Source organism: Parasteatoda tepidariorum, chromosome 4 (genome assembly GCF_043381705.1).
Source record: "Parasteatoda tepidariorum isolate YZ-2023 chromosome 4, CAS_Ptep_4.0, whole genome shotgun sequence".
In the NCBI taxonomy this organism is placed as follows: domain Eukaryota; kingdom Metazoa; phylum Arthropoda; class Arachnida; order Araneae; family Theridiidae; genus Parasteatoda; species Parasteatoda tepidariorum.
The window spans coordinates 29864312-29881170 of NC_092207.1; the positions used below are offsets into that span (position 1 = coordinate 29864312).

The following is a 16859-nucleotide window of genomic DNA, read 5'->3' on the forward strand; positions in this document are numbered from 1 at the left end:
TTTCATTTGTACGCAATGCGCAGAAATATTGAAAAAATGATAAAAAAACTCACCTTAAAAAATTTATAATTAAAAATCTAAAAAAAATAAAAAATTGAGCTTCGTAATTTGCTTAAAATTGTACTTGTTCAGCATCATCTCATATTTTTAGTGCATACGTTATACCCACAATTCGGCAAGCAGACTTACACACACACAAATTCTACATTTTATTATATGTATATAATATTATAATATAGGCATAGATTACAGGCGTTAAAAAACGACCCATTTTGTGAGTTTAATTTAATCAATGTTTTAACTCCAATGCCTTATAACATTTTACCCAACCAAGAAGACGCCTAGATCAAACATCCAAATAAACTGGCCTTTGCGCAGGATTGTTTTATGGAACTAACCCACATTTAATTTTAAAAACCTGTGAAACATCCCACGATTAACCCGATGACCCAAAATAATTCCTATCCAAGATCCATTTATAAGCCGGGGTCCTATTTCGCAACAAAAAAACATCGCTGGGATTCGAACCTGGGACATCCCAATAGGAGACGAATCCTCTATCCTATAATTCATCACAACTCTGACTCTTAAAGGGAGGACTTATGGAATATACTTAAATGACTTATGGGGGAAACCCTATTTTCTGCAGTATGTTAGATTGTTTAGGTTAAATATTTGGACAGATGTCTGCTAATTATGTCGTAGGATTGTTCAACGCTGATATTAACCCCTGTAAGAGGAAGTATTTATGTGATATTTATATCGATNTAAATAAATAAGTGAGAGTTATACTTGCTTCTTCATCTGTAAGTCTGTTGTTAGTTGCAGGTTCCGAAGCCTGCAAAATTATTCAGAAAACATATTAGCACACAACTGCCAATTTTCTATGCTTTTTGGAAAATTTTCTTCTAGTGGTAGTTCAATTTTCATTTTAATATATGAGTCATTGTTTTTTAAATTTGATTTAAAATTATCTTCATGTAAATGTTTTAAATCATCATGTTAAAAATATCATACCACTACATGTAAATGTTTTAAAATCTTAAGAAACGCCACTTCATTTCAGCTCTCTCGTGGCAAGGCTTTTAAAATGTTGCTAAATGACCAAAAATTTCGGATACTTAAGTTTTTAACTTTCTACCTTTCTATAAAATATTTTGCAATATTTTTATTGATCCAAAAATACCCTAAAAGTCTGTCTTTTACTGTAAATTATTAAAAGCTTAAACTGTAATTTATAAGTCTCACGTATTAAGAAAGTTAAGTCAATTGTTGTTCATAAAATTGTATAAAAATCACGAGAATAATCAAATATGAGAATGAGAAAAACAATATTTTGAAAAAATGCAAATAAAAATTTCCAAATTCGAACTCCAAGTATGTATTGGGAAAGTTCGAGTAAGGCGCTTACTTATTGTTAAAAAACTTGTTGTTGTGTTGTTACTTGTTTGATAAAAATGTTTTCCCCTTTTGGACTTTGGATCAATGAGGTGAACCGGGTTCGAATCCCAGCGATGACTGATGAAGAGATGAAGTAGTAAAATAATTAAAATAGGAACATTTTTCTGAAAATTTTTTGCGCCATTATTTGTGATTTATTGTCCATTTTTATGTCATAATTATGCTTTATTCAAGTTGTTCAGCTTCCTCCCTCTACCTGATTTAAGTTTACCACGCTTATTTTTTAAGCATCCAACATATTATCAATGACTAATAAAAAATAGAAGCACTTGAGTAAAATCCTTTCCACAAGAATAGTTGACCTAAATCTTGCCAAAATGGCACTAAATCATTTCACATTGTTCTCAATACGTACTTCATCAGGATTAAAACCAAACGTTATTTTTAAAAATAATGTTGAAATTCATGTCTTATAACATAATGTTTGTTAGAACTTTGGTAGCACACGGTTATACGGTTGTTATTTGGGTTGTTGCATATTTCTTACTTTGATGTTTTATCAAACTAACAACCTCGCATTTGGTATTGAGTTTTCCATTTCAGTCGAAAATTAGTGTTGTTCAGCGCCGTTTTTTTTGGTTCAAGAAAAATTATCGACTGGATTTTATACAAGTACCTTTAAGTACAATAATAAATCTTTTTCTGTCAACAGAAAAAAATATTAGGATATTTTTTAAACCTGAATAGCTCTGACAATGTTTGTCTCCATTTGCAGAACTTCTTCAATAAACACTTGTTTTTCTGAATCTTCCATCAACAGAAGAGTGAGAACACCATCTATTGTTTCTTTGTACAAAGTCAACTTATAAAGATTCTCCCTACTGGGCTCTAAATAAACATCTGATGGAAATAGATCCAATGAACAGTCAACTATCTGAAAATCAATACATATGTTATTTTCAAGAATATTACATTGAATAAAATATAGTGTATTGAATATACAAATAACATGACATATAATAAAAAATACTTAGCTGTTTGCTTTCTGTTTTAGAACGGGAAAGAAATTTTTTGTAGCAGATATTTTATACTCATTACATTACTCACCAAACAACCATTGCTAAACACATGGGCTTATTTTTAAGGGCTCTATTTCTTATTAGCCATGCCATTAATGCAGCGTAATTTTGAATCTCGTCAGACGACGTGGACAGTGCCAGTTCTAGTACTCCTCTCCAGAAACTTCCACACTACAATTAACTAGAGGATTTTCAGCCATAACAGATTTAACGCGTTCCTTTCTGCGTATACATACCGGTTGCTAACACACCGGTTTGCTGCCAGGATCGAACTCACTACCAGTGGAGTAAAAGGTCATACTTTTTCAACAAAGTTACACGATGCTCTCAAAGGTCCATTATAGAACTATGGTGGCCAAGGGAATAAAGTATTTGCCTCCCAATAAGGTGACTCAGGTTCAAATCCCAGTTGTGGTTGGTTGATAGGAATTCTGTTCCCGGCTTGCAATGATCACAAAGCTGATGCAAAATATACTCAGGGGTAGGCGGATCATGGACTAGAATTCTCTTGCTGTCAGACTAGCCGCGTGAAGTTTTTTGTGCTTTTCCTTTCTATGAAACGCAAATGCGAGTTAGTTCCATCAAAAAGTCTTCCATGAAGGCAAGTTTGACTCAATGCTTGATCCAGAAGTTCCCTTGTTTCTTTTATTGGGCTAATTTGTAATAGATCCAGTTATATATGTAAAAGAAGATCTATTGCAAAATATTATACAAATATTGATATTTTATTGAGTAGCCAAATATTATAATTTTTTTCAATTGCGTTTCATCACTTTTCAAACAGTTCTTCCTATTCTCAAACAGTTCCTCCTATGTAAATAAGAGGCAAAGATATGAAAAGGCTAAGTCCACCCAGCTAGTTTATTATTTTCTCGGTTCTTTGACCTGCATGATAAAAAGTTTCAGGGACAAGTTGTGTCAAATGGACTTCATATACCAAATAGTCTTAGGAAACTTTTGTATGTTATGCCATTCCGACGCAACGTATCAACTAAAATGTTTTATCACCTGCTTTAAAAATTGTCTGTGATTATTTTAGGCAATTCAGATGAGCTGTTTGAATTGTTAGAATGCAAAATAAAATATTATTAAAAAAAACAATGCCTTGTAATGTAATGGAGGTTGTTATTCCTAATGTCATTTGTCAATGCCAGCAAACTTGCCTGGTGAAACTAAGCAAGTTTAAGGCAGAAAGTGCATTTCTTGTTTTCAGTGGCACCATCTATGGCCAAGAATACGACTTCAGCCACATATACATCACGGCCCGTTCATAGGACGGACCCATTCATACATCCATTCATTCATCCACCGATCATAATATTGACCTGAACCGGAGAACGATCAATCTCCAATTCAATACCCCGAGAGGTTATTGATTTGTTATAGGAGCCAAGAGGTTATTTGTGATCCGTCAGATTCAGTGTGCACCTGTCCCCATTTACTACACGGAGAGTCTTCGACCCGCAGGGACCGAACTCACAACCTCTTGGACATGGGCCCAAAGTCCCACCAACCAGACTATCCCGGCCCATAATAAATGTAAATATCGTTGTGCGATTCCCAAGCTGCTTAGTTTTTCAAACCATTTTTTGACATTTCTTAACTTTTCTACACTCTTGACATATTTCGCAGATTGCAAGACGAATCATCGACCCTTTTATATTACATATTATAAAAAAAATTTGTCAAATTCAAGCCACATAAAGGAATATTAGCAGGGATTTGCATTCTTAATAATTCTTAATTTGCAAATATGAGTGTTGAAAAGAGCGAATATTATCCCAATTCAATATGTAGCTTTTTTCTTTTACTATTTTTTTCGTTAAAAGTTAAACCAACTAATCATTGATCCATTTCTCATGAACCAAATACTAAGCACAAACCGTATTTTATTGTCAAATAATTACGATTTTCTGGATAGGTGTTGATGTAGATCCTTTGAAAGTTGCTTTGAAGAGAGTGTGGATCTGATACTCTTCCAGTTTAGAAACGATTGTTCTCCACGATCCAGGAGTTTCCAAACTCAGTGTCACTTCATTAGGATTACCAGACAAAGATATATCCATTTCCAGTAGCCACGCATTGAAGGAATCTCTTTGTAACGCATCCCTCCTCTCTGAAATGCAAATGCAATGAGTTAAAGAAATTTATAATAAGAATTACGTTTTTAGATTATATACACCATAATGTTTTTCATGTGATTTCAATGTGTCTCATTTTTATGAGAAATTTTTTACAGTTCTGTTTGTGCTCTGGAGAAAAAGAAGAAAAAACTGGAAGTAAAAATCATTTCATGTCCAAGAGAAAATAAGTATCCAAGGCTTATTAAAAGTTCTAAAGTATGTACGGGACTTTTTCCTTGCGTAGAAAATGACTGTTATTAAGTCTTGGAAATAGCAGCCATCCATTTTCTGTGTAAACAAGAAATAAATAAAACGGTTTTACTTCCTATTTCACATTTACGTGGTACAAGTAGCCGTGATCTCATGACCTAATATCAGGTATATGCTACTAATATCAGGGCTGCTATTTTCCTACTCTTATGTTTATGTTTTAATGTAAGATTGTTTCGCAAGTTTGATTTTAAAAAAATTTCCACACCACTACATATAAATTATTTAAAATTTTTTACAAAATTCAACTTTTTTCAGCTTTCTTATGTATTCAGCAAAGGATTCTTAAAAGAAAATGTTACACACAGCCCATTGGCAGCCTTTTTTCTGATCGGAGGGTATACTATCAAAGAAGTATTTCAATTATTGTACATTAAAAAAAGAAATTAAATCATCAAAAGCATTTAATTTTTCATTTAAATTCGAGTAACAATATATTTTCATCTATTCGTAAAGAATTATCTCAGATTTCTCACTAGCTGCCTTCAATCCTGAATTGAATCCTGGAGTTCACTATTTAATAGATATTTGTGTTTTATACACACCATGCGTTTCCGTAAATTTTGAATTGAACTATGGATTTCACAATCAATTAAATAGTAATGTCTTACTCCCACCATGCGTTTCCATAAATCTTGAATTGAACTACGGATTTCACAATCAATTAAATAGTTATGTCTTACCCCCACCATGCGTTTCCATAAATCTTGAATTGAACTACGGATTTCACAATTAATTAAATAGTTATGTCTTACCCCCACCATGCGTTTCCATAAATCTTGAATTGAACTACGGATTTCACAATCAATTAAATAGTTATGTCTTTACCCCCCCCCATGGATCTTGAACTGAACCCTGGATTTCAATATTAAATAAATACTTGCGTCTTAGGCCCACCATGCATTACCATGGATCCCAAATTGGATCCAATCATAATTGAATTCATTTTTGTAAACTTATCTTGAATTACACAAAGCCTCTTAATTATAGTTTCATAATTAGGTATGCGAATGACATGAAATCCGAAAAAGACAATAGGGTACCCTTTGTGCTACGTAGAATAAAATAAAAGCAAGTAAGATGAATAAAGTACACAAATAAGTTTATAGAAATACATAAACAAATAAATTTATGGACATACTATATACCCTCTAACACTTGCATTTGGTGTGGAATATATTTGTTAGTGGAAATTTATTTTAAAAATTATCAGTGAAATATATTTTTTATTATATTTTAATATATTATTCTATTTTTATAACTAGAAGTATTATTTTCTAGTTGTGAAAATAATGTCGCCTTTGGATAATAATGCTTAGTAGTTTCGGTTTTGAAAGAAAGTTCTTATTTAAAAACCGAAACTATTGTATGTCCATTTATGTACTTTTATTTTTGATTTCTTGACGTTGTTTTGCTTTAATTTTATAATGACATTAATGTCCTTTAAGTGTTAAAAGGTTAGTACAAGCATAAGAATACCCGTATCACTGCAAGAGCTATAGATTTGTCTCATTTTCTGAAGTGTGGAGCTGTTTCCATCATTTGAAGAGCTTTCCATGACACCTAAAATCAACAAAATATTTTTCATAACTTAAAAGTTTTAAACTGACTACTGCATAATCTGATCAAGCTATGCAAGAGAGATGATAAAATGTCAATTAATAATTATCAGTTGATCAATTAATATTTATCATTTGAAAAGCTTTCCATTGCACCTAAAATCAACAATATATTTTTTATAACTTGAAATTTTTAAACTGACTGCTTAATTAACTGATCAAGCTATGCAAGAGAGATGATAAAATGTCAATTAATAATCATGTTTTAAATGGGAAAATAAGGTGAAATGCAAACATTTTTAAATTTATAAACTTTATCTTAAGCATGTCCTAAAGTATTTAAACAAAAAGAACTTTTTTTTTAAAAAAAACTATTCCTTAATTATTATCCTAGTAGTGGTTTTAAACATAAGTCCAGAATCAGAAATCCTCCAGCATGGCATCAGAGCAACTTGCAGATTAATTTTTTATCTCAAAATTTAAAAAAATTAATTCGTCAGAACACCTGAATTTTAATTTTTTTCTTAATTTCAGATTTAAAAAACAAGCATAAAAATTTTTGTGTAGAAAAATAGTAAAATCATTGTCAATTCCTAAGCTTACTCAATTGGATACCTGCAATTGATGTCATCGTAGGTAAAATTTTGGCATTTGTCATTTCAAAAACACACACACGTGATGTCACTTACAGGTATCCAATCAAATCTGATTTAAATCGCACTGCTAGATATAATTATTTCACTTCTTCTCGAGTTACAAATACCCAGTTATTATTTGTTTCAAATTCTTAACAAAATTTGTTTAGCGTTTTGCATATAAGCAAACGAAAAATGATTACTTTCAAAATTTCCAAATAATTGACTTCAATTAACTGCAGTTTTGAAAAATAAGGAATTTAAATTATACAAAATTTTTAAAATTAGGTTCTTAATTTGTGAAAGCTTTAGTTACTTATTTATAGGCTGGTATACGGACTTATTTCAATTTTTTGACCTTCAATTGTCTATTTATTTAAAATTATATAAAAAATTTCTAAAAGAAAATTTTTTTAATCCTTTTGTGTAAAGTTTTTATGTACCTTATATATGTTCATTTTGCTGTACAATATTAATACCTCTGAGTTGGGGTGGCAAAGGAATTTGAATTTATAAAGATAGTGTTGTACATTGTCTCTGTAAATTCAGCCACGGCGAACATAAGTAATAAATTTTAAGCATAGCAGCAACACTATATCGTAAACACTAATTATATTTGTATTTAAGTATGTTACAAAATTTACATTCGTTTTGACTTTAGTACTATTTAAATTATATTCTCATTATGATAGTTATGACTATATTGGCAATTGAAGATCTGTTTGCATAGTGGTAGTAGTAATTAAATAATTAAAGCGATAATAAGTAAAGAAAAATGATTTGAGTTTCTACCACCTTTTACACGTATAGTCTCCTGTGGCTCATAATTAAAATTTAATAGAACTCTTACTTCTTATCTTCTGAAATATAACAAGTTTGGTCTCTTCAGCTGGTGTGTAATCAGTTTGTCCAAAAGGTACAAAATTAGTCTTTGCATATCCTCCACATGCATATTCATAAAAATCTTCACAGGGTTCCACTCTTGGATTCATCAAATTCATTATCCGTGAGGCTTCAAACAAACAAATTAAAAATATATATAGAATCATTATTTGAACTGATTTCATTATTTAATAAATATTGCTTATTAACAAATTGCAAGCGGGTCACATAAAAATACTCTTTTTAAAAATTTCTGCGATTCAAATAAAAGTTTAAAAAAGTAGTAGCAAAACTTCTTTGATTCCTCTCTGTTTTTTAAAGAAATTAACCATTTGTGATTATCTCAAACATAAATGATTCTGTAAATATGTAAGCAGTACTGCAATCGCTCATCGTAATTTTTTTTAATTGAATTTGTGGCTATAGAGAAGTGTTTGCTCCAGCTTTTATAAAATTTTGTCTACCATTTTTTTTTAAATTTTAATCTTTAACATCTGTAATATTTTAAACTCAATTTAGAAAGTTAGAAGCACAAACCAAGCAAAAAAAAGGAAAATTTCTAAAGATATGTATGTTAGCAAAAACAGTACTTCATCAGACACACTGTCTGCTAACACACAGGAGCCTTTCTGTTGTCAGTGTTAAAACCAAAAACTGACTATGCCCCGAGGTCCCATAATGGGTAAATGTGTCTTTATTATGATTATTGTGTCTTTATTTGTTATTATAAAGACTCCTGTGTGTAAGCAGGCGGTGTGTCTCCTGATGAAGTGCTGTTTTTGCTAACATACATATCTTTAGAAATTTTTCTTTTTTTCGTTGCTTGATTTGTGCTTCTAAATTGTTTAAATAAGATAAATTTCATTACAGCTGCTTTTAGCACTTTCCATTCTGACTTATTATTATTTTCTTATTTTGCCTTTTTCTTACTTTGCATAAATCATTTTCATTCTTTTATTGTATTTTCCACTCCTTCATTTCCTTATCGTCCCGCAGTGGACTGATCGTTAAGACACGGTTCCCAGCAGATCACCGAAGTCAAGCATCACTGGCTGCGGTCAGTGTGCGGGTGGGTGACCCACTTGGATCAGTCTGCGCAGGGACCGAGGGTGTGCGGTATGGGTCCTGGTTAAACTGTGCTACCGTAAAGTGCTCGACTTCTCGTGCAGGTCGCTGGGCTACCGAAGCGGGNATTATGATTACAGTCACACACACACACACACACAGCCGCGTTTATTATTATGTATAGATGTATAGATTATAAAGACTCCTGTGTGTAAGCAGACGGTGTGTCTCCTGATGTAGTGCTGTTTTTGCTAACATACATGTCTTTAGAAATATTTTTTTTTCGTTGCTTGATTTGTGGTTCTAAATTGTTTAAATAAGATAAATTTCATTACAGCTGCTTTTAGCACTTTTCCATTCTGACTTATTATTATTTTCTTATTTTGCCTTTTTCTTAATTTGCATAAATCATTTTCATTCTTTGATTGTATTTTCCACTCCTTCATTTCCTTATCATGATTTATTTTCTATTATTTCTCAATAAAACACCAACTTGACTTTGTGTGAAGTCGGAATTGAAAACAAATAGTTTATTGACAAATCAACACTAATTATTAATAAAAGATTAAAAACTAATAAAAAAATTATCTTCTTAATTCATAAAATAGTCTAAAAATATTACCCTAATTTGAGCTGAAAAAAATATTTAGGAAACTTAAATGATAACAAAGATTACCCATTGAAACGCAATCCTTAGTGAGGCAAAATTCTTCATCGCAAGTTTGGTCAACAAGATATTCTAAAAAAAATAAGTTTAATCGTATTACATTTTGTGCTATGTAATCAAAAATAATTAAAATAAAGATAACCAGAAGAGAAAAATAATATTTTGTATAATTTTGGAAGAAAAAAAATTATACAATGGTTTTAAAAAACAATATTTTATAAACCTGAGTAACTTTTATTTCTTTAATACTATTGCTATTTAATAATTTAATCAGCCAAAGAATAATTTTATTTTATTAGTCGTGCAACAGCCAACCCAATTCTGAGTTATCAATGTTTAACTCCGTAGCCTTGTAATTTTGAACCTAACCTAGAAGACAAGGAAGCTTCTGGGTGAAGCATTGAGACAAACTAGCCTTTAGAGAAAATGATAGTTATTTTTAGGTTTAAATTAAAACAGAAATTCTTACTCTTATTATTCTTTTTGAAAAATTGAGTTTTTAGTTCTTAATAATTGTAATTGCAAAGGTTTTCATAGTTGCCAATTCGTCTGATTTTGGGGGGAGATTTTGGATACGTTAATATCTTTATCCTTATTTAACAAAGTTGATTTAAATTGATTTTGATCAACAAGTAAGATCGTTGTACTTATAAATAATTTAAATGATATAAATAATTAATAAGATTCCCTATAAAATTCTATGGGCCTCCCTGTCCGAGCGGTATCATCCGCCCAACGCTGTGCAAAGCGTGGAAGTAGCGGGTTCGAATCCCGCTGTTAATCTGGATGTATCTTCGTGCTGTCCTTCTCTGTATTGTGCTATCTTTTCTTCTATTTGACAAAAATTAAGAAGCCTTTATTGAGTACAAAAGTCTTCACATGTATGCAATTCCAATAAACAATAAACAAAACAAAACAAATCAATTCGAATAATAACTAATTCTGCTTCCCCGTCTCTTTAAATGAGCGGTAACCCTTTACAAAGAAGAAAAAGGTGATAGTACAGGGATGCCAGATTTAGTTTGCAAATACAAGCGAAATTTGGTCTGCAACATTTTATTTGAAGTATAAAAACGTATTATTGGGTCTTCAACAAGCAGTGCTTTTTCAGAGCTAAATTGGTAGGCAATAGAATGAATTATCCACTTCGCATAAGCAAATATGTACTACCACTTTTTTTTATGTAGATTTGTCTCATATAGCCCATTTTTTAGTCTACGGTTCGTTGTAATGGAACTGTGCGTCTGAGGCCTTACGGCCTTTTTGAGTCTACGGTCAGGGCTGAAAGCCTATGTATATCGGAAAAGAGAAGACGGAAAAGAGAAAAAACTGGTACGAAAGGCATTTCATTCTAGCTCTTTTTTCGGGAAACATTAATTTCTGTTACTACCGAGATTATTTTTACAATTATAGCATATATATAAAACTGATTCTTTCCTGAGGAAAAAGTAAATATTGTTGAATAGTTTGAAGAAGAGAATAGAGTCACTCATCCCGAAAACAAGTTAAAATTGAAATGGCTTTACTACCATCATTTCTTCTTCTCCGTCTCGCTTTCACCCATGTCTACGGGTGAAACAGGACCGACAACAACTACGCGTTTTGAAAAAATATTTGTTTGAATGGTGGACAATCAAAAACTGAAATTTTTGAAAAGTTAGGGGAGTTTTGACAAAGCTTTTTATATGAACTTTTGCATTCATATGCAATGGTAAGGAAAACTCAATCAAATTTACTAAATAAGAATCATACATTAATCATAATTTGCTACACTGAGAGAAATTTTCTCAGAAAGCTAGAAAGTTGGCAGTCCTCATACTCATATGTGGTGGTTATCTTAGCATCAGCCCCGCCAGGGATTAAATAATAAATCTGAGTGGGAAGTAGCGAAATTAAACAAACAAATTTAAGAGAGAGAAGAGGTTTTTGTGGCAAACTGCCTCGCCTCACCCCGAGGTAGTACCCCCGAGCTTCTCAGGTGCATAGTAGCCACATAGCCTCAGTTGGAAGTCGTCTTCGTCTTTGGTTTGGCTGGGGCCTTTTACCTCTTCATCATTACTTGGTGATCTTCAGATGTTACTATCATGATGTGGTGTTGATCTTCAGGGCTGAAAGCCCATATATATCAAGACGGAAAAGAGTAAAAACTGGTAACAAATAAATTTCGTTTTTTAATTTTTTTTCGGGAATAATAAAAATATCTAACAACCAATAGTTTTTAAGGAATAAAATTTAGATATTAAACTGCTTCTTCGCCGAGAAATAATTGATTACAGTGAATTGTTTATTGTTAAGAATAGATTGACTGCTCCCAAATATTAACTAATTTTGAAATAGTTCTCCTACCAGTATTTTCTCTTTTCCATCTCGCTTTCAGGCCTGGCAGTCCTGTATTAAAGTCTTTAATATAGGGGGATATTGTTGATAAGACTTTAATATAGGGGGATAATATTGATGATAAGACTATAATATTGATAATAGGCAAACTAAAACATTTATGAAAGTGGACAATTCATAATTTTCTACGAGTATAAAATCTAAACCTTGATTGGAATGGAATTTCCATTTTAAATTAATTTAAATTATTTTGTCAATTACAAGTAATAATAATAGTCATGAAAAATAATTACGCAATAAAAACTACATAAATCGTCATAAATAATAGCAAGAATTATAATCAAATGAATCATCATTATTGCAGCACTGTAATCATTCACAATATTTTAAAAATAATAATCATTTTTGAAATTTACTTACCTGCTCTATTTTGTTTTAGAAAATTGACTTTTTTGTCCAAATCCTTATCTGAAAGTTAAAATAGTTCCGATACATAAAAAGAAAAACTAGACTTTATGAAATAATTTATTAACCAAGATCATTAAACTTAAATTTACCCTTAGCACATTCTTGCTCTAGAGAAATACATTCTGAACTTACTATTTTAATTTAATAGGCATTAAGACCAAATTCGCTCAACCGAAGTTTGAGAAAGACAACTCGAATTAGTATGTAATTTTACGGTTTTTTAAAATATTTTATATACACTTGCAATGCAATTTTTTAATTCGTTTTAGTCATTTTTCTACCAAAGAAATTTTAATGTTTTTACATCCGCTCTGTGCTATCAATCTTGATGCTTGGTATGCCCTGCAATTGTCTTGCCTTTCAACCATTGTGTTAGTTTAAATAAATTGCCTCAAAAAACTTGAAGAGGTTGAATGTTACTTGATTAAAAAAAATACTTCGCTGGCTCCAAAAGTATGCACGTCTGACAAGTCTTGAAAATGGGCCCCTATTTTCAAGCGGTCAAAACAACTCGTTGTAATAAAAGTTGAATTTTTAAATTATTGATTATATAAACATATTGAACTGAACTGTATTTAATCATCTGGGCATCTGAGGCTGCTTGCGGCCCTTTTCCTATTCATCCTCAGCCTTGTGCTGTTTCGACGAGGTGGTGGAATGCAACAGAAGTAACGAGTTCCGACTGTGTAAGTTATAAGCACCAACATATCATCATCATCATCAAAATTTATTTGGGTGCCTGAAGCCGTTACCGGCCCTTTTCCCGCCCGTCTTGTGATGTTGTCTTTAAGGTGGCTCTTTCTGGTAATTGGAATGCAAATTGGAGTTAAAAGGAAATTAAATATTTTGTACTTTGGATAAAGTTACGTCACTACAAAAGTAAGCTGCCATCGGCCTGAGATTTATGTCCTCTCTTAAGTTTTCAGAATTAAAAATTTCATTGAATCCTGCTGGGTCACAATTTATGGTTTTTTCAAAAAATTTGTTTTTTAGCTTTGCAATATGATGATCTAAAAAATCTATGTTGAGATCGCGATGTATGTTTTTATTTCGGATAATGTTCGGATCTTATTTCGGGAATGGAGTTTTAAATAAAGTGGATAGCATTTGTTGTTTTAGTTACTATGTAATGCGACAGTTGATTCAGCTCTTCTAAAGGTTTAAAAAATCATGTAAGTTATCTAAATTTAATCCTTTTAAGCTCCCGTGGGAGTTGAGGACTGATTTATAGATAGGCTGGATGGAAAATGATATGACTAATAATATAAAATAATATAAAAAGTCAAACTGTGACGGTTTCCAAATTAATTAAATATAAAACATTATTTAGTACTATCTTAATATTGTTAAGCAAAAAAAAATTTTGCTCTTTGTTTTTTAAAATTTTAATAAATTACTCAAAACAGTCATTTATTCTAAATAAAATGCATCCATGTCACTCTTCGATTTAGAACTTAATTATTCCTTCATTTTAATATAAAACGATGAAAAATTATAAGACCAAGTGTCTAATAAATTCCTTGCTTCATTTTGAGTCCAGATTTGCATTCATTTTGAATTTTAATTTAAAACGCGATATTAAAATTGGATATTTTACTCACATCCGAGAACAAAATGAGAAACGACTAGTATTGCTCCAGTTAGTAAAATAATTCCAGCAATCATAATTATGTACGGGGCACTCTTATTTGCAGATGGAATTCCCGTACTCGATGACCTAAAAATAAATATAGGAAAAACACAATTCTGATATATATATATAACTGCTAATGTTTAATGTTTGCGCATTTTACGTACAATTTTATTTATTTTTATATTTAAAGTTGTAGCAAAATGCAGGCTTTCTATTTAATCTCTGTATTTATATATTTNAGAGTCTTTTCTTCGTTTTCTCTTTGTTTTTTTTGTGCTATGTTATTGTGATCATATTTAAGGCAGCTTTAGCGCTTGATATTATCTACAATTAACTTACTTTCGTTTTCTTTTTGTTTCCGTTTTTAGTTCGGTTTTGTTTTTATTGTGCTATATATATATATATATACTGGTACAACTTATATATATATTATCTTATATTATATTAATATATATACTAAACTTAAGCAACAAGTGCGTTTTTTGTCATAACTCTACAAGAAATCAACCGATTGACATGAAATTTGAATATGATGTACATTATTTTGTACTTAAACGATGGTAAAAGAATAATGGCACAGAAATGAATATAAAGCTTAAAGTAGGGTATGGAACAAAAAAGAACTTTATTTGACATATAGTGGCGTTACACATGATTGCCTGAAGAAGCGTAAGTACAACTGGCAGATGTTCCCTAGTAAGGGATATGCCCTCCCCTTACTGTAATTGTTGCTTGGCATCGTCTCTCCATGCTAAGCACCAGATTATCCAGGAGTTCTTGAGGTAAACGCCTCCATTCCTCCCTTAACGCATCTTTCAGCTGATTGGTGTTACCAGGAGGATACTGTCGTGTCGCAAGACGTCTCCCAAATGCATCCCACACATGCTCTATGGGATTTAGATCTGGAGAGTAAGCTGGGCAATCCATTCGTGTGATATCTTCCCTTTCCAGTAGCTCTTGAACATTAGCAGTACGGTGTGGCCGGGCATTGTCATCCATAAAAATGAAGTCTGGTCCAATGGCCTCTCCGAACAGACGCACATAGGGTAGGATTACCTCATTGCAGTAGCGGTCTCCAGTTACAGAACCTCGGTCGAAGATCTGAAGCTCAGTCCACCCGTTCAACATACTGCCACCCCAGACGACAACTCCAGGACCACCGTAACGATCTCTTTCCGTGATATTATTGGGATGAAATCGAGCTCCAACCTCTCTCCAGATCAACTGACGTTGACAATCGCTTGTAGCACTAAAACGACTCTCATCTGCGAAGAGGACGCGACTCCATTGATGAGGTGTCCAGGTTTCGTGTTCTCTGCAGCACTCTGAACGGTGCCGCCGATGGCTAACTTTTAAAGGTATGCAGCGTTCAGGACGTCTAGCAAATAAGCCACCTTAGTGGAGGCGTCTGGCCACTGTAAATCTTGATACTTGTCGTCCTGTGGCTGTGCGCTGTTGCTGAGATATGGCGCTCGCTGACTGAAAACGGTTTCTTTTCGCCTGGAGGACAATGTAACGGTCATCTCTTGGTGTTGTTTTCCTTGGACGGCCACCACCAACCTTCCGAACAGCTGTAACAGTAGTTTTAAAGGCATTCCAAGCACGAGAAACAACACTTTTGTTGATCTCGAACTCTTCGGTGACACTGGTCACACTACGCCCTTACTTAGGCTTCCCAATCATTCTTCCTCGAGTAAAGTCGTCTAAATGATATCTTGAAGACATGTTTCACAAAACAAATCACTTGCACTTGCAGAGAATGTCTTTAACTACGATGCTCTTCATCCTTTTATCACAGCTTTGACCTGCGCTCGCCAACCCACAAGGTTTACGTACACTTACATCACCTACAACGTTTTATTTCTAAAACTTGCATACAAATAATCTTTCGACTGAATTACGTGTATATTATACTGCAATTTCATAGCTATATTATACTTTGTTGGGGAGCTGTGGCCGAAAAACCACCTGTTGCTTAAGTTTTGCACACCAGTGTATATGGTACGGCCAAAGCCCGAATCGGCCATTTCGCGAATTGACCAAAAACACTGTAAATTGACTGGCCAATGTCCGATCTTTTCTTGATTTCAGGAATTGGCCGGATATAATTACATTTATTTGATATTTTAATACTTACTGACGATAGATTACATTTATTCGATATTTTTACTGACGATAGATTAGAAGATAAATACCGGGCAAATGCATACTGGGCAGTGGCACTGAACCTTAAAAAAACATCAGTGTAGGATATACCGGGCAGTGGCACTGAGCCTTAAAAAAGTATCAGTGTAGGGTATACCGGGCAAATGTATAGAGAAGTGACACTTGACCTAAAAGAAACATCAGTGTAGGATATACCGGGTAAATGTGTACCGAGAAGTGACACTTGACCTTAAAAAACATCAGTGTGGGATATACCGGGCAAATGTATACTGCGCAGTGGGATTTAACTAGGCCTAGTATGACTAGACCTTTGGTAAATGTCCGAAATATATACTAGGTCTAGTTAAGTGCCACTGCCCGGTTTACATTTGCCCGGGCATTCTTGAATGATCACATCGCGTTTTGGCCGGAACATCGTGGCCACTTCGCGAAATGGCCGGCCAAATTGCGAAATAATTGATCGTTTCAATTATTTCGCACTTTGGCCGAGAGCTATGGCCAATTCTCGAAGTGGCCGGACTTCGGGCTTTGACTGTGACATACATATATATATATATATATATATATACAAAAC

General features: G+C 32.8%; 1 protein-coding gene across 1 annotated transcript in view; it reads right to left on the reverse strand.

Moving 5' to 3' along the window:
• Nucleotides 1-757: 757 nt before the first annotated feature.
• The window catches only part of LOC107456725 (phosphate-regulating neutral endopeptidase PHEX), an 18596-nt gene continuing 2494 nt past the window's right edge, over nucleotides 758-16859 (reverse strand). Inside the window, exons 2-9 of the mRNA XM_043047649.2 lie at nucleotides 14088-14203; nucleotides 12439-12486; nucleotides 9691-9753; nucleotides 7918-8079; nucleotides 6353-6436; nucleotides 4388-4596; nucleotides 2141-2335; nucleotides 758-838 (exon numbers count right to left, since the gene is read on the reverse strand). Coding sequence (XP_042903583.1) covers nucleotides 758-838; nucleotides 2141-2335; nucleotides 4388-4596; nucleotides 6353-6436; nucleotides 7918-8079; nucleotides 9691-9753; nucleotides 12439-12486; nucleotides 14088-14203 — 958 coding nt within the window. The remainder of the gene's footprint in view (nucleotides 839-2140; nucleotides 2336-4387; nucleotides 4597-6352; nucleotides 6437-7917; nucleotides 8080-9690; nucleotides 9754-12438; nucleotides 12487-14087; nucleotides 14204-16859) is intronic.